The sequence below is a fragment of the Pseudochaenichthys georgianus genome, chromosome 9 (assembly GCF_902827115.2).
Source record: "Pseudochaenichthys georgianus chromosome 9, fPseGeo1.2, whole genome shotgun sequence".
Classification (NCBI taxonomy): Eukaryota; Metazoa; Chordata; class Actinopteri; order Perciformes; family Channichthyidae; genus Pseudochaenichthys; species Pseudochaenichthys georgianus.
In genome coordinates this window covers 44,270,851-44,290,435 of record NC_047511.1, presented here as the reverse complement: position 1 = coordinate 44,290,435, position 19,585 = coordinate 44,270,851, and the positions used below count along the sequence as shown (strand labels likewise).

At 42.5% G+C, this 19,585-nt stretch overlaps 1 protein-coding gene across 1 annotated transcript in view; it reads right to left on the bottom strand.

Annotated features, from left to right (window-relative positions):
* Positions 1 to 19,585, bottom strand: part of galnt9 (polypeptide N-acetylgalactosaminyltransferase 9) — a 218,682-nt gene that overhangs the window by 83,900 nt on the left and 115,197 nt on the right. The window contains exon 6 of the mRNA XM_034090281.2: positions 9,451 to 9,568. Within this exon, the coding sequence (XP_033946172.1) occupies positions 9,451 to 9,568 (118 nt within the window). The remainder of the gene's footprint in view (positions 1 to 9,450; positions 9,569 to 19,585) is intronic.

The following is a 19,585-nucleotide window of genomic DNA, read 5'->3' as shown; positions in this document are numbered from 1 at the left end:
GTCTTCTTCTGCTGTTCCCTTTAGTGTTTACTTCCTGTATGTCTTCTTCTACTATTCCCTTTAGTGTTTTTACTTCCTGTCTGTCTTCTTCTACTGTTCCCTTTAGTGTTTTTACTTCCTGTCTGTCTTCTTCTGTTGATTTATCCGACGTCCAGCGCTCTGTCTTCAAACCTCTTTCCATCCCTTTTATTTCGCTTGTTTTCTTTTCTATACTGCCGACAGTTTAGCCATCCTGAATCCAAAGTGTAACACTTATGAAAATGACTATCTTAAAAGTATTCCGAGTGGATTTATGATGGTTTGTTGTCCAAAGCTGAAGCTAAATTGACCGGACTTCTTTCTGCGGATTGATATGACAACGCAACGGTCTGTTAGCGAAAATAACGACCTCTGTAATGTCCAACCATTAAACTAAGCTATGTAATAAAAGCCCACAAATACAAACCCATAAACAAACAAAAGCACATTTATAAGCACAGATAAAAGCTAATAGGCACATAATGAAGCTTAGCGCAAGTTCAGACAGGAAGACCTATCACTCCGTAGTCATGGCAGTACTCGCTCCCTCCACTAGATGACAGGGAGCGCCACTCCTGAGCCAACCTATCACTTCCCTCCATTCACCAGCCTAATTATCGCACCTGTTAATCCCTCTATATCTGCTCTCCCCTTTTCTATCAGCTGCCTTCCAGGTGTCAACGCGCAACCCTCCTCCACCCCTTCGCCTCCTGCTTCCAGCTCAGGGCCAAGCTCAACCTCCTCCCTTCCAACAGGACCTAACCATCACCAGTGTCTAGACCCGGGGGGGTTCATCGGAAACGGTTCTTTCCCTTCCCGAATGATATCCTACAAAACCTGGGCCTAATCGCCAAACACCATTTCGTTCTCTCGTGATAAACTGTCATCATTACGTTTCATTTATATAATGTGACCGATAATCAGGGTTGGGTTGTAACGGAATACATGTAACGGTGTTACGTAATCAGAATACAAAAATCAAGTAACTGTATTCAGCTCGCGTTACATTTGAAAAACGAGTAATCTGATTACAGTTACTTTCGTAAACCTGAAGTGAATACATTTTGGATTACTTATTGGAATTATTGGTGGAAAGATTTCCTCTCAACATTTAATATTCAAGTAGTTACAGCGGAATCATCACAGCCCCAAAACCTGTTACCGCCGCAGATGGACCAAAATAGCGTTTGAAAAAAAATCGCGGGTCCACTCACTGAAACAATAACAACGAAACATGGAGGAACAAAAGTCTGCGTTTAAATCGTGTGTGTGTGTGTATAGGTGTGTGTGGTTAAAACACATCAGCCTGCGGTCGCTCTTTAGCCTTACTAATGATTATTTCTGAAGGTACACACAGTGAAGGCGGTGCGTGAAAGGCACTGCCCGGCCCTTAACCCTCCCGCTGCCTCCTGGCGCTGCAGAGAGGTCATGAAGTGAAGGAGGTGTTCCTTCTATAACACAGCTGCGGGCAGCAGATACCGTGAGAGTCACGGACATGAATTCATAGATCAAGGCAGACTGGTGCACACTCTCCTGTTTTGCCAATCCGGTGCTTAAACAAATATAGCTCTACACCCCTGGCCGAAATGTCCTTAAAATGAAGTCCGAGTTCGACATTTTAATTCATGTCCTGCCAACACTGGCAGGACAGAAGGCGACACGCCCGTTCTAAGCCGTGTCCTTCACTCCTCACGTCCCAAGCTGCATCCCCAAAACGTGTATTATGTTGTTACATCGTTTCAGATGTGATGTTTCAGTGTGCTCTTGATAAGCCATTAAAACAGTAAAAACACGTTCAGTTTCCTTTTTCTTTTTTGTGTCTCCTGTTCACCAAAAAGGTGAACTCTAAAAGTAATCTGATTACTTTTTTAAGACACGTAACTGTAACTGTATTCGGATTACTTTCAGAGCCATGTAATCAGTAATCAGTAACTGATTACATTTACAAAGTAACCCTCCCAACCCTGCCGATAATAAACATGTATTCCATACATTACGTCTCTCCGGATTGAACTATAGTTTATTAGCATCCGTAGCTTATCAATATCTAAACTGTGATCTACAGTAAAAATACTTCCTCTTGGTTTCACATATTTTTGATATACTGTTGCTTCCAAGAATGAATGTTTTAGTGGGATGCTGCGTATGAAACATCTGTCACTATATCAGGCTGCGAGCATCACTTCCATTTCCTTTGACTTTGTAGTCGTGTCCTCTCTCTGCTCATTTCTTTTTCCACGTCCTACCCTGTAAATTATTTCACATCTAAACAAGCAGAACACTTCAGTGAGATCAACGATTTATTTCCTCTTCCCAGTTTTATTCTATCCTTTTCTTCTCGAGGAAACAACACCCCATGCGGCGCAGCGTAATGTGTAAGCATGGCGAGAACAATGGAGTCTCCTTTTCCGCTTTCAAAGAGTTCTTTAGATCCTCGAAACCTTTTCACCAGAAGCCGGGAACTCGCAGTAAATTAAAATACGCCGTAACCTTTGTGTGTGAAGCCTGCCTTTGATTTGATTAATTTCAAATGTGTAAAACAACAATACAAACATTTAACATGAGAATTATTATACAATACAAACTTAAGCGGTGTCAAATTCATTCTAAATGTTATATATTAACAAATAATCTACTTAATTACACGTCCGAAAAGGGGTGGGAAGAAGTTTACACTTATTTAATCCCACCCCTTCTCCCAAAAATCTATTTTTTTTTCTTCTTAAAGAAATACATTTGTTATTGAAAAACAAACAAACAGAAAATAAATAAACAGATAAATAAACAAATACATAAAAGAGGTGAATGGTAATCAAGAAAAGATAAAATAACAAACCAAATAAATAAATAAACCGTAGCCCTTATGATTAAACTTCATCCGTGACTCCTATTGCACTATTTCACTATTTTACTTTTTGTATTTACTTGCACCATTTTTTCAGTTTTTCTTGCTGCCCTGTTGGAGGAGGCTGTGACCTAAGAGTTTCATCGTCATAAGTATGGGTTCAGAACAGTCTCATAATACACACCTGCACACAGAAGGATTCACACGTTTTTCAATGCACACACAATGTGTTCCGTTTCCTATCCATGTAAATAAAATCCAAATACAGAAAAGAGTTTTACATGTGTATTTTTGATCCTCACATATTAGTTTCCCGTTTAAAACCTGGGGGCGCGCTCATGTGATTGGCTTAGAATTGAGGAGACATCTGATTGGCTATAGATAGAAACAATTACAAGTACGAATCGGCTGACCGTCAGGGGAGTCTCAAAAACCCCACACACGAATGCCCAGCGATCCGTGCACAGGAAGCGGGTTGTGTTTGCAGGTTCAGAGAAACAAATATGTGAGGATCAAAAATACACATGTAAAACTTTTTTCTGTATTTGGATTTTATTTACATGAATAGGAAACAGAACACATTTGTGTGTGCATTGAAAAACACAAGTGTGAATCCTTCCGTGTGCATGTGTGTATTATGTTCTGAGCCCACACATAAGTACACTGTAGATTTGTACGTATGACTAACAAAAGCCTTGGAAATCATGTCCTTATACCTTTTATACCAACAGTGTTACATTCCCTTGAGCTCCTCATTCAGTCTGTTCCCAGGCTTCAGCCCACACACAGAAACACAACCCTTTCACCAGCCTCCTGCAGTCAGACGGCAGACATTCAGTGAAGCTCTGGCTAATTGTTAAACATGTTCTTGTCAATCAGGCCTATCCAAAATGGCCGCTCCTCAGCAGGCGATACAATAGAGGTTTCTCAATACTCTAATTTCCCCTCCTCGACTCCTCGGTCCTCCGGTAGTGACCCGGAAATTGAAAATTGATTGGGGGGGGGGGGGGGGGGGGGGTATATCCAGTCTCTGATTGTATTACGTTATTATGAGAGTGCTCTCATACTTGTTTGATTCTGAAATTGTTTATATTTATATAAATATATGTGTGTGTGTCCGCATCTGTAGCCTGTTATTGTCTCATTATACCGCACTGTCAATGAATCAAAGTAAATACATAAGTGGTCATGAACACATCTGTCCATCAGACAGAGTGCAGCTGTGCCTCCTGTCATCATTAATGTACGTCTCTTTAAAAGGACCGCTCAGAGGAGAGGAGTTCTCATTTCTCTAACCGCCTGCTGCTTCCCCTCCTCTCTCCTCGGCTCCCCTCCTCGGCTCCTCTGCTTGCATCTCCTGTGGGCGGGACTAAGTATTGAGGATAGGAGTCGAGGAAAGGAGTCGAGGAGGGGAAATTAGAGTATTGAGAAACCTCTAATGAGCCAAAGCCTGAGGTGGGAAGAAGTGGAGTACAATTAAATACAAAATACATTATTGTTCTATTAATATACAGGGAGGTCAGGTACTCTTTAAAACAGCTGCTAGCTAAGGGTACTTTTTACTGAAGTACACTTCAAAGCCTCTTTACTTTCACTTGAGTAAAGAAGTTTAGTCAGTACTTCTACTTTCACCAGAGTATTTTTAAACACGAGTATCTGTACTTCTACTTGAGGAAAGGGTGTGTGTACTTTTACCCTCTGGCCTTAGAGGAGTAACTTTCTGTCCACTGGCCAAAAGCCCGTCTCCTTTCCATTAGCAGCTGAATGCCATATGAATGGTGGACGCTGGCTGTTGACAGCAGACCTGTTCAAGCCCTGTACATGTGCTGAATGGCCTCTTGTTTTCCGTGGCATCAGTTTCATTTCCACACGGAGGAGGAGGGGTAATTGCATCGGTGATTTTATTGTGTTTGCAGACGGAGAGGCGTAGTCTCCTTATTTCATACACAGAAAAAATTCTGCTCCAAAAACAAGTCAAACAACAATGAAAACAAGCGGTTTTCACTTGAAATAAGAACAAAAGTGAAATTCGCTTGGTCAGATGTCTTGAAATAAGAAGGGATATTTAGATAAATCACATCTTGTAATTAGCTGGAGAACTCAGGTTGAACTATATTTGAGCAGAATCAGGAAATGTTGTGTAACAATATAAGCCGCAAATGCTCAAAAGTTTTCAGTTTTCTGATATTAGTTGGTGATTTTCTAATAAATATGTAAACAAATATGTGTTTCATCTGAGATGCAACTCAAAATAAGATGTTTTGACTTGAAACCAAGACCCGATATCTCACTGCAGCGTTACTTCTGAAGTTAGTATGTCTTATATCAGGTGTAGAGACATGACTCGATATTAGACACATATACTAGATTTAAAGTTTTTGTAGTTTAAATCAAGAAGGTGGAGTAAATATTCAGAGAGAAAGCAGAGTGTGTGTGTGTGTGTGTGTGTGTGTGTGTGTGTGTCAGTGGCGAACCGTCAGGGCCTTCAAGGTATTCAGAGAATACCCTGGAACACTCAGATAAAACAAACTCGGACCATGCACTACGCATTTCAGTAGAAAAGAAAGCAACCAATCAGATCTTGTTCTGGGTCTCTGGGTAGAACATCCTTCAACAAGGTATTCTACGGCTGCGTTCCAATAGTCCATTTAGCGTAGGAACCTTCCTAAAGGAGTGACATGACCCGGAAGTCCCTCAGTGGCAGCCATGATAAGTGCCGTTCCAATTCTCTAGAATGATGAGAATGAAAGGAAAGGAGGTTTCAAACTTCCTTTATAACCTCCTTTAGCTTAGGAACCACTGGACCTCCCTAACCGACAGGAGAAGCGAAAATGCTGCCCCACAATGCATTGCAGCCGCAGCATTTGCCGTCACTCAACAGTCGGCCGTTCACGGAAACAACCGATTATGACCGAGAGATGATATCATGAAAGTTACGGTGCTTATTAAGCATTTTAAAACATAGGTGGTAAGTTGCCAAAGTGCTTTGTTCTGAACGTTCATCAGTATTATAATCAAAGAGAGAAATATGAACGTTAGTTTTCACTGAAATGATCAAATAAAGTCAACATTTCAGTCTTCACTGAGCTGTGTGGGGTTTGTTCAACTTTTAAAAGATGTTTGAATGGTGATATACACAGTGATAGATGTTAAGGACTAACGTTTATAATAAATACATCTGTATTGATTTTAAGATCTTTAGTTCATACAATCATACGTATTGGGATAATTAGTATTACTGTGGACCGGAGGGAGAGGGTGACGAGCATAAGTTTCACTTTCCTTTTTTATTTCAATTCCAGCTTTGGTCATGAAGAATATGTTTCTCTGTTGTCCACGTTCATAAAGCAAAGCAGCAGCATCAGAGCACGGTGCAGAGTCTCTAGATGAGTTCACAGTAGTCCCTCGTTCTTATTGAACATCCATGTTGTAGTCCGCTGTATAGAAAACTGTGGTTTCCATGGTTTCCCCACAGCAGCAGACGCACACAATGACGTCCGCTGGCGCATCATAAACACGTCGGATAGTGAAAGTGCATTCGGATTCTCTAAAGCACTGCACTCTCTTCTCCTAAGTCCTTTTGAATTCTCCTATCCACTATCCCTTCACCCCGTGACGTTTCACTCAGAGGTCAAGGAATAGACGATAGGGTTAGAATTTAGGAGCTGATCTTTGGATTATCGGAACGCAATTTACATCCTTGATCGAATGCCCTGGCCGTTGCTCTGAATGAGAGCGCACGTTTGGACTGACAGTTTGATCAACCAATCATATTGATTTGTAGCCAATGGGCGTGTTCTTTCAGAGTTCCCCTCGGTTCCAGGGTTCAATTCAGTGAAAAGACGGACATTATAATGCCGCGGGGGGGGGGGGGGGGGTGTCTCCAGAAGGTCCAGTTGTGATAGACACGGTTCGCCACTGGTGTGTGTGTGTGTGTGTGTGTGTGTGTGGTCTAGCATTACTATACTTGTGGGGACCTACTTCTGTTTACATAGTCACGTGTGGGGACTGGCTTCCCTTATGGGGACAAATTGGAGGTCCCCATGAGGGGAATCATTAATTTTAGGGTGAAGACTTGGTTAAGTTTAGGATTAGGGTAAGGGTAAGGTTAAGGGTAAAGTTAAGGGTTAGGGTTAGGCATGTGTTGGTTATGGCTAAGGTTAGGATAAGTCTCCAGGAAATGCATGTAAGTCAATGTAATGTCCCCTGAAGTGATGTATACATGGTGGGTGTGTGTGTGTGTGTGTGTGTGTGTGTGTGTGTGTGTGTGTGTGTGTGTGTGTGTGTGTGTTTAGCTGCTGTAGCTGAATTAAAAACCACACACACGTCAGCTATATTGATCAAACGTTCCCATGTATTCACGTGTTGTCTTTGTGAACTCGTTGCCTCGGCTCTATGGTTTCTTTACAACTGTAATACACACGTCTGGCTTCCCCGTGTATATAACAGGGCTGTCAATTGATTACAGTTTAAAATAATTGCATGATTTTTCGTTGTTAACTCGCAATTAATCACACTTTTATTTTCAATGTTATGATTATTGAAACAAAGTGTAAAACAAAGACGAAACGTTGTCAGTAGTATAACCAGTTGAATCCATTAACTTTGTTCTACCTTTAATATCTGTTCATGTATATGTCGTAGCTGCTATATTGTACTGCCATGTGGTAAATACTCGTGTATGCTGCTCTTGCTCTTTTGCACATCATGTATTTTGTTTTTGCAATGTTTGTAAAATGTAATTTTCTTAAAGTTTTATGTGAGGGACTGCGGATGGAAATTAGCTCAAAGCTAAATCTGGCACTGTTACGCTTGATACATTTGAATGTTTTAAGTGTTCATTACATTGTCCCTGTCGAATAAACCATTAAATAAAAATAAATAAATACATTTCCTTTAGAAGTTGATTCTATTGTGGGATTTCCAACTCAGTTTCACGGTTTGTTAGTTCCATAAACGGCTCTACTTTAAATCCAGGCTGAAGACTTTTCTTTTTGTCGCTGCTTTTAATTGAACTATTCATATCTTAGACGGCACTGTGACTTTTATCCATGTGTCTTTTCTTTTAATGTTTTAAATTTAAACTTAATTAATTTCTCCATGACATTTATGAGAGGGACTGCTCGAAAGTAGGATACGTGGGATATCCGTCGTAGCCAGGGTTTACGATCAGTGTTTAGGTGAGTTGTACTGAGGAACAAGTATCGCAGCACCGACGGGTGAAACATAGTGTGTTGGTAACACGGGGTGTTCAGGTAACACTTAAAGACTTTATTATGGAACGCAAAGCAGAGTAGGGTAGGGGGCTAGTACACCCTCCTGAGGGTCCGATCGTGGATGTCATGCGAGCTTAACATGGTGAAAACAATCAGTCTAAATTAACAATCGGGACGGAAATGTTCGGATCTCCAAAGGGAGGTTCTGAGAATAAATAAAAAATCAAGAACCGAAATAATTGAACTATTCATATCTTAGACGGCACTGTAACTTTTATCTTTTAATGTTTATTAGCTTTTCTTTTTAATGACTGATTTTAAATGCCATTTTCTTAATGTCTTTCATTTTTTGTTTTTCTTTTAATGTTTCTTTTATTATCTTTCACTGTTTTTAAATGCCTTTATCTGAATGTCTTTCATTTTTGTAAAGCACCTTGAATTGCCTGGTGCTGAAAGGGGCTATAGAAATAAACTTGCCGATAACCTTGGGCGATGCTTTTGGCGTTCAGGACAGAACACACAGTGCTGAGTAATCACTACCGTATGATAATAGCAACTCAAGATAAAGACACAAGCAGCATTACTCTCCATGTGCTCTGTGTGGACGAGGAGCCAGTCTGTTGAATAATGAGAGGCTTTTGAAAGGGTCAGCAGCAATCTGAAACCGAAGACCAATTCTCCGCTCAAGTGCTTTCTGTGAGGCGGCCGACACTCGGTGTTGTTCAAGCCATCTTGGGATTTTTTAGAAATAAATGTGGGGACGACGTGAAATAAAGGAGTGGGATCTTTCAAGCATATCTCGTTCCAATAAGCCGAAGAAGTGCGTTGAGATTTCAGAGCGGTTCCACTCGGCTGGAGAGAAACATTTTCTGAATTTAAACGCTAACCAATTCTTCAGCGAGGCCCTCCGCTCTCATGAAGCGTTAAATTCAACTCAAAGCAGCAGCAAAAGAGATTTACATTTCCCGTATACAGGCTTTGGGTGGGTTGCAGATTTGCATTAAGGGGATTTTTCCACTCTCATCTAAGATACTTTGCAAAGTTTAATCGAGGCTTCTGTTGATGCCCCTGGGTTTTGTATCTTAAGTAGTTTCCCCCGGGCAGGGAAACAGAACGAAACTTCATCATAACACGTCTGAATATATATTTCACAAACTAGGACTTCTTAAACTTACCCCTTCAAATATTGGAATTGGAATTACGTTTTTTTTGTGGGTGGCCTTCCTGGTGAAAGACTGTGAAGGAATTCCTCATTAAAAACTTTTTCTCGCAGCGATTCTCTGAGCAATTTCATCTGCTGCTTCTCCTCTGTGAGTCTACTGTACATATCAAATTATTTATACAAAGACTTCCAGTTTGTGTGGTCCTTACCCGCATGCCGAGCTCGATGTTCTCGCCTCCGTAGACCTCCATGCCCGGATCCAAAAGTCCGATCTCCCCAAAATATTCCCGATCGACCACGAAGGAGCAGCCGATCATAGCTGGAGTTCTGCGTGAGAAGAAAGAGAAAGCGAGGTTTAAAGGAGACGTCATGCTTTGCCGGTTATCACCCGTCCCCTTGTGTGTTATGAAGGTTTGTATGCATGTAAACGGTCTGCAGAGTCACAAGTACACCCTGTGGCGAGTACAACTCTAAGGCCCCGGCCACACGAGGACGAAAACGGTCGTTTGCGTTACGGTTTAGTGTCATATAGACCGTTCGTTCGGCCACACGAGGACGACCGAATACGGCACTAAACGACTGAGGAAACGATAACGGGTCCCAAGGTGGATAGAACGGCATACGCAGCGCTCTGGGGGGTCAAACGGCTCCGTGTGTGCGCCCTATCCGAACATTTTCTGATAATGATGAGGCAATAGCCCCGCCTCTCCCCACCTCTGCTGCTCTCCCCCGCGTCAAAGTAAACTACACACTGAATTCAGATTATTTATCTTTCTCTCGATATGGACCTAAACGCGAGTGAAGTCTAATCCGACAGGACGGAGACACCTCTCAAACTACTAGTTATAAATATGTTTATTTTTACTGTCGGCCGGGTCACTCATTACTGGATGAGCTGCTGCATGAGACAGACACTGGCGCTGTCCGAAGAGAGGGAGGAAAAAGAGAGGCTCCGTGTTTTATTATTATATTATATAGAGTCGTTATTCATTTGTTTTAAAGCTCAATAAATAACAAAGAAGACCTTTGACCGGCACTTTTATCATTTTGTTGGAAGATTTAAACTTTAATACATGTTGACTGGCGAAAAACTCTGCCCGGTTCCCTCGGCCCCCACCGCGGAGAATAAACAGAAGGGCAACCATGACAACCATGCTTCTTCGCTGCTTTTGTGGAGGAAGTTACAGCGCCACCTACAGGCTCCTGCATATGTACTGCAGCTTCTCCAGCGGTTGGAGCTAAACGGAGCGGTCTCGTGTGGGCAGACACTATCCAGATAACTATTGCGTGTGGACGGAAGCTTGTTTGCCTTTGCGTTTGCGTTAATCCTATGCATTTAGCCGTTTTCGTCCTCGTGTGGCCGGGGCCTAACACAGAAAAGACCTCCCCAAAACGCCTCGTTGGAGATTTCTCATGTTCTTGTGACGTCTGAACACCAAGTAGCCACTTCTTACTCAATATCAAGCCACACTTGTTATTTTTACTTCGGCTGTGACTTTGTGTGTGCTCAGGGTGAGTTTGGCTGTCGCTAAACAAGGAAACCACACCTCCAGGGAGCTCAGCGCGATTCACAACGTCCCGGCCAATCAGAGCACACTGTGCTCACAGGGAGGGGGGGGGCTGGAGCTATCGGAGCTACAACGAGCCGTTAAAGGCAGAGAGTGAAATGCAGTGAATACACGCAGTTTACAGAGATGCTGTTTGAGGAACCAATGTGAGTTTGGAAAATATAAATCTATTCTTGTGGACCTCAACAATGGAAATACGATCAGTGGAAATGGCCATGTCTCCTTTCCAGCCGCTGAACTTGGACACACCCAGTACGCTTAAATATTCAATGCAATGACACTTTGGACTGCCAACAGGAATAATAATACCTTTTTTAAATGTTTTATTTTCCCAATTCATCCTGATTTGCTTTTAGTTTCTGCTTCACTTCAGACTGTAACGACACTGTTACGTATGTACGCTTTATGTCTATTTCTGACGGCAAACATAAACTTTATACTGTACATTTTACATTTATATTTAATTTATTATGCCATTCTTGCATACTAAATGTAAATAATATCCTACTTTTATATCTTGTTATCTGTTATTTGGCCTTCAATTGTATTTTATTTGCCAGATAGTTCACAGATGTTTATGTTCACGCTCAACTTTTATATTTAGACTTTTTTAAGTTCCGTTTTATCTTCTATTTTGAGATGTTATTTATGTCTTTTATTATTTCTAATTATGTGCAATACGTTGTCTTACATACTACATGCAACGAACTATTTGTAATCGTATCTTTTAGTAGGGTGGCCCTCGCTCCATCTCTGTGTATTTATGTATCCTCAAAACTGCTGCTTGCCGTTGAACATTATAATAATAAAAGGTGGTAAAACACTGAAGTAAAAACAAAAGCTAAAAGAGAAACCCTCTGCATCACTGAGGACAATTTGAATCTGTAACATTGCTAACATATAATATTAATCAGTGCAGCTTTAATATTTAAAGAAAGGACATAAAACATGTCCGGAGTCCTGCTCCTCGCCCCAGAGCACCAGCGCAGCGTGGCATTTCAAGAGATAAGGAACCACAATGGGGAAGAGCCTCGGGGCGTTCTGCTGTCAACCGGACTTGTCTTTAATGTAAGCACTCGCTGCTGCTTATTTAGAAATGAACGTGTCTAACAAATCAAATCAAACTGTAATTGTCAGACATCATAATGTTCGAGAAACACGTATTCACCTTATGCTTCGGCTGCTCTCGGGCGCTTCCACATTGCCATATTACGTGATGACACACTCTGCTATTAACTAGTTTTTAAGCTTTTAAATGTACTGATATTAAGTAAAAACATTCATTCAGGCGAGAAGCTAACCATTTTGATGATGAGTAGTTCATCCAAACAAGGCCTATTTGAGAATGCAAGTCGATGTCTGGAGCTGTGAGGAGCTGACGGCTGCATGGAAGCCAACCATGTTTTTATAATTACTCTCACTGCCTGAAAGTCGGACATAAGATGTGAAATAATAATTCCAATTTAAATGACAAAACACCAATATGCTGATTAATAGCCGGCTTGTTCGTGTACGATAACTAACGAGGTATATAGATAGCGAACATTAGCTTCTATAGAGAGATACATAGATAACATGCACTAGCCAGCTTGTTGGATAGATATAGCTAACGATTGCTATCTTTGCTAATTAACAAGATATAGCTAACGATTGCTATCTTTGCTAATTAACAAGATATAGCTAACGATTGCTATCTTTGCTAATTAACAAGATATAGCTAACGCTCGCTCGCTGAATAGCACCCTGAAAGGTTAATAGAGTTTGGTCTCTTAGTCAACTTGTTTTTATACATTTCAACACTGTGGACTTTTATCCAACCCACACACATGCATTCTGCACACGGCTGCCGGTGCTGAAACAGAAGCATGGACACACACGCGTTTGACTACGGAAGTGGGAGACGATCATAAGGTCAATACGTATTTATAAAAGCACACAAGCACAAGTGGGAAAAGGGGCGGGGCTACATAAGGTCAATAAATACGATACAAGTTCAGCTGGTATAGAGAAAGACGTACAGTAGCAGTGGCGGCGCCAGGGTATGGCTGGGGTAGGCTACAGCCATACCAAGAAATGGCTTAGCCCGACCATGAAACATGATGTTAAAGTAAGTCAGCATGTTGAGAACACGGATTGCGAAAATCTACCGGTCGTGTCCACAACACACAAACTGATCCTGCTGTAACAACAAGTGCACGTTACTACTGACGCTGGTTGAGACCATTCGGGCTTATGCTAGAGGGGTGCAAGGAATAGTCGGGGAGTTTTATACACTAAAGGTGTGGACATTCTCTCGCGTTATAATATCATATATATATAATATATTGCATTCGGAGGCATTTTGATCTGACCGCGGCCGCAGACAGCAGAACTTCTAGGATTAATTGTATATTTCGGATGGATAGATGTGTTCTTAAACGCCCTCGCATTGAGGTACAAGTCGAACAGGTGCCAGAGTCACACGACCCACCTGAAGAGTGAATAGTGAGTTTTGAATATATGTTGTAATAGTCATTTGAAAAAGTGTTTTGTATGAGACACAGGCCACCTGTTGTGTGCTCTGTCTGTCTCTCTCTGTTTACCTGTGTCTCTGTCTCTCTCTCTCTCTCCCCCTCTCTCTCCGTGTCAATTCTATATGCCAAATGTTCTTGTTTCTGCCGCTGCGTAGCATGTTGTAACAACGTGGAATTAGCAGAATAGGCTATTGTATTGTTTAACTCACACCTGTTGCTCTCGATGTAATTTAGCTGATAAAAGGAGACTAATAAAAGCTAATAAAAGCCTCACGCGTGCGTTTCACTGTCAAGGGGGCGATATAGCGTGTATGTAATTACATTACAAATACTGTATGGGTTAGCCCGACCATAGATTACCCAACACAAATACTCTGGCGCCGCCACTGGACAGTAGGGAGTGTTTTTTCACAAAAAGAAGATTTTACTAAAAGCAACGGCCCCACTTTAGCTGCTGCGTCCTCAGGGCTGCTATTATCCGTCAGGTCCTAAGTGCTCCCTCGAAAGTGACCGAGGAGTGGCTTCGTACTGTTTCTGGAACAACGCCCGGAGTGCACACACCCACACACACACACACACACACACACACACACACACACACACCACACACACACACACACACACACACACACACACACACACACACACACACACACACACACACACACACACACACACACACACACACACACACACACACACACACACACACACACACACACACACACACACACACACACACCACACACACACGCGAGACATGGCGGGAGAATATACTAAGCAAGCAGAACGCTGCATTGTGATTGATTGACTCGGTGTGCAGAGAGTGCGCTGAGCCAAAGGGAACAGTGCTCTTAGGTTAGACCCGTTAGGAAACACTGTGGAGCGTTGTTCTCAACATCGTTCATCAGTACATACATATATCTAGGTTATGGAAGTCAAACTTTATATTTCCAAGAGAGAAGCTTTGTTGCTGATTTATGTGTTTATATTGTGAGTGAGACTTCGATGCAAGTTGTGCGAAAGCTCCCAATGTGTTTGCTCTGATTAGCTAATGAATCTAAATTGAAGAAGAAGATTAAACGTATTGTCGTGACGTAGGACAGGAACTATGCAACAACACGGTTTCTCTGCACTTGACCCTCCTAGTGTTGGGAGCAGTGGGCTGCCATGGTGTACGGCGCCCGCACATCATGGCATACTGTTGTCGTGACCACGATATCCATGTGTGTTATTCTTCTGTCTGAGATTCGCTCACGGCTGACCGGCGAATAGATGCTTGTTGAGAGAAAACAAGAGGAAATACTAATAATAATGTTCTCGAGGTACAGGGGTGGGGAAGGTGTTTGACTATGTGTATATGTGTGAGTATGTATAGGTGTGTACAGTGTATGTGCATATATGTATATATGTGTACGTGTGTTTGTACTAGGGCCGGGACTTTAACGCGTTAATTAAGATTAATTAATTACACAAAAATTAACACGTTAAAAAAATTAACGCACTTTAATCGCACTTATTTTTGCACAGGGGAACGTTTCTCACTGGATGAGTTTCAGGCGTACCGATTATACTGGAGCACCAACTAACGTTCATGACTTCAGCATGGGACTTCAAACAACAACAAACCACGGTGAACAATAGTCAAACATGAACGAACAAGCTGATGAGACCGCTTTGGTCGGCCCCGTGGATGGGACATTTTGTTTTAAAAAACGGACGGGTGGAAGCGTCGACAAGAGCACGGTTGTGTGCAAATTATGCAAAAAAGAATGTGCATATCACCGCAGCACATCAAGCCTAAAGTATCACCTAAATGCAAAGCATGTAGCAGCTAGCATGTAGCAGCTAGCATGTAGCAGCTAGCGTGGACGTTAGCCCGACTCCGAGTGCAAGGAACCACGCCCTGACCCAACCCACACTCAACCAGATGACTGGTTTCAGGGCCAGGATAAGTGAGTCCACGTCTGAGAACATACCCAGCTCCCTGCTCACTGGACTGCACTGGACTGTCGACCACTTGGAGTCACATCCATGTGGAAACTGCTTCTCACTGTTCTCAGGTCAAATATGTATATTTGATTAAAAATGCGATTAATTTCGATTAATTAATTACAAAGCCTCTAATTAATTAGATTAATTTTTTTAATCGAGTCCCGGCTCTAGTTTGTACATATGTGTATATGTCAATCAACAGGGAAAGCAGATTAATAATAACAATAATAATTAATGCTAATGTTGTTGTTGTTGTTGTTGCCTTCTGGGAGGAGATACAGGAGCTTCAAGTCACGGACAAACAGACTCAAAAGCAGTTTCTACCCCTGGGCCGTCAGGCTGCTCAACCACCACACATAATAATAACTGTAACCATTCGCACACACACACACACTTTTAATGCACTTTATATACTATTTTTTATGTCAATATTTGTAACTATTTATTCCCCCGTATGATTGTATGTCCTATTGCTGTGTTTTTTGGTGTTATGTATTTGTTTGTATATTTGTTGCACACCGGGACAGAGTTGCTCTCTGCATCTCGTTATACTCTGTGTATAGTGACAATAAAAGGCTTTAACTTTTACTTAAATGTCATTTTTTGTTTTGATTTACTTCACATGACGATGCACTGCAAAAAAAAAATTGTTTTCTAATTATTTATTTTACTTGTTCGAAATAAAATGAATCAAAAAAAAAAAAAGGGAAAATATTCGTGTTTATTCCAAAAAGGCGATGAAAAAAAGTTAAATAAATGCTTTTTTATTCCATACGATTCCACAGTGAAACTCACATTTGGTTGAACAACAAAACCCCGTATTGGCCTTCATTAGCTAATCAATCTAGATGCTATCCAGACGTTTGGTTGAACACAAAGCTGCCTCTGAACTTCTCCCCTTTCCTTTCTTTCCTGACGTAGCCTTTAAAGTCTTTGTTTAAATTACAAGGCTGCGACAGGGAGGCTTTCAAGTGCCATTACTTGCTCTCAGTGTGCAGAATAAAACGACTGACGCAGCACGCACTCAGCCTCCTTCACCTCCTCCGTCCTCCTCTCCTGACATCTGACCGACCTCGCTCGTCTGCACGGAGCACACTTCTGGGCATCTCCCTTTCCAATAAGCTTTCTGCAAAGTGCGACGCGTCAGAGTACGGACTCAGCAGCCTGAGAGGAAGACGACGACGCTAAGAAGAGACTTCAAGGTTAACCATATGTGCTTTTCAGCAGCGGGTAATGTCGCAGAAGAAACATCACGACGTGGATTAGAGTCGCTTTAATGCATCGGGAAAGTAAAGAGACAGAGTTGGTGCCTCTCTCTTCTCTCTCTCTGTGTGTGTGTGTGTGTGTGTGTGTGTGTGTGTGTGTGTGTGTGTGTGTGCAGGGTTTATCAAATGTGCGATATTAAGGCATGGAAAGTAATTCCCCGAGTCGAGGCGATTAAGTGAAGCGTTGGAATGAGTAATTGGAGTCAGCTGTTCCTCCGAAGAATGAGAAACATAAAGACTTTTCTTTCCAATGTTTGATACAAAATAAATTCTCGTCCACTTTTTCCTTTTCACAAAATCAAACGGCGACGCTTTCATTCGTGACTCGCAATTTCACAGCAGTGTTCCATAACGACACAAAGAGAAGAGGCGGAGGAAGCCTCGACGACAACTCTGAACAGGCTTTGAAGCGATCGACAGTTTCTGCCATCACGCTTTGGGGGGATGTTTTGAGAGTAGGAATGACAAACCCAGACATTGTTCTGTCACCATTTTCTCTGTTGCACCTGGGCTGCTGTTGTGGCGCACGTCTCAAACAGCAACGTGACGGAAAGTGTCTTCATGAAAAGCAAGAGACATCACAGATGCATTGTGGGATGTCCCATTTAATGTCATTAGGTTTTGAGGGTGCTACTTTAATAATGTTGTTGAAGCCGTTTCAAAGCAAATCTCCCCACTTTTAGACAATTAAAGAATGTCTGCGTCTGTGCGCACACTTGCAGCCACCCCCACTTACTCCCTATTCTCTCCTGTCAATCAAGCTGTGAAATGAAATGCCTGCAATCCTCTGCCCTCCCACACTGTTGTGCGTCCTGTGACCTTCTGCTGGCTTTGAAGTGTCCAAACAGTCAGGAGAGGCTTTGAGTCTGAGCTCTGAATGGCCGAGAGGCTTCTGTTGTTGATGGGCAGAAAACCTCGAGGAAACAAGTGGCGGAAAGATTTCCAATAGAGATCCGCACAGCCGACACACTTCAGCCGGCCCTCCAGGCGATCTGTCCGTGTGCTGCGAAGCTTCAGAGCAAACAGGAAGCTGCGAAGCTTCAGAGCAAACAGGAAGCCGCTCTGAGGACGAGCTCCGACCGTCTTCTGTCCAGAGCTGAGAGTAACAGCTGGTGTTTAGTGTTAAAGGTCCCCTAGTACACCATCTTTCATCAATACATCACAGGTCCAGATATATACAGAACCCGTCTCTGATTGGCTGAAACACCAAACAGATCATTGCAGCATTACCCATAATCCCCTCTGTTTCAGCCCTGTTTCCAAAGTGCTGATTCTCTGTCTGTTACTTCAGATGAAAATAAGGAGCCCCTCCCCACGCCCCTCTGAGAGAGATTTGGTTACAAAGAACTCAATGGTGCTCTAGAGGAGGTTCAGGTGATAAGGGGGGGGGGGGGGGTTACCTTGGCTGCTGATTGGCTAATGGCTACACAAGACAACACATCGTTATGACATCACAAAGTGGCCAAACTCTGATCAGCTCATTTTCAGACAGGTTTTTATAGAAATGGATCAAAAAGAGAGAGAATCTTTGTTCCTGAAACTTTCAGAGTCTCTTTCCACAGAGGGGACACATGTTGATGTAGAAGAGACATGGAGAAGAGGGCACACATGTTGATGTAGAAGAGACATGAAGAAGAGGGGACACATGTTGATGTAGAAGAGACATGAAGAAGAGGGGACACATGTTGATGTAGAAGAGACATGAAGAAGAGGGGACACATGTTGATGTAGAAGAGACGTGAAGAAGAGGGGACACATGTTGATGTAGAAGAGACATGGAGAAGAGGGGACACATGTTGATGTAGAAGAGACATGAAGAAGAGGGGACACATGTTGATGTAGAAGAGACATGGAGAAGAGGGGACACATGTTGATGTAGAAGAGACATGGAGAAGAGGGGACACATGTTGATGTAGGAGAGACATGGAGAAGAGGGGACACATGTTGATGTAGAAGAGACATGAAGAAGAGGGGACACATGTTGATGAAGAAGAGGGGACACGTGTTGATGTAGAAGAGACATGAAGAAGAGGGGACACATGTTGATGTAGAAGAGACATGGAGAAGAGGGGACACATGTTGATGTAGAAGAGACATGGAGAAGAGGGGACACATGTTGATGTAGGAGAGACATGGAGAAGAGGGGACACATGTTGATGTAGAAGAGACATGAGGAAGAGGGGACACGTGTTGATGAAGAAGAGGGGACACATGTTGATGTAGAAGAGACATGAAGAAGAGGGGACACATGTTGATGTAGGAGAGACATGGAGAAGAGGGGACACATGTTGATGTAGAAGAGACATGAGGAAGAGGGGACACGTGTTGATGAAGAAGAGGGGACACGTGTTGATGTAGAAGAGACATGAAGACTGCAATATAATGTTTGTGTAGCAATAATACATATGACATATTTTGTAGATGTCTCCAGCCTCCAGTACCGATAACAAGACCGATAACGTCGGAGCTTAACGGTACCACGGTCTTTAATAATTCAGCACCGGGGCCCTTTTAATATCGGGGCTCGGTGCCCATCCCTGCATTCAATACGTCCGTCTGCAGTATGCAGTCTTATCACCGTGTGTGTTTGTTTTATACCAACTGTATCAGAGCAACCGAGGTTATGAGACATGCTGCAAAGCACGTGTGAATACTTAGGTTTGGGATATTAAGTAGACGACACTCTGGCAGTAGACGTTACCGTAGCAGCCACGTGTAAGGTCCATGTTAGTTATCACTGAAAAAAGGGTCATTGGTTTTATCTCAACATATGACCTTGTTAATAGGCGCATTCACAAGCAGTACTTTTCCCACAAAGGTTCATCAGAACTCTTTAGTTCTCATGAACTAAAGCAGATCGCGTTCACACCGGAATAAGTCCCTGAGGGAGGATTAGGCAAATGAAGCCGCTGACGTCACTTCTTCTTCTTCTGCTTTGGGTTTACTGGCAGGCCGCAACCCACTTCACGGCGTATGTCACTACCCGATCCGTCCCCCTGCCCG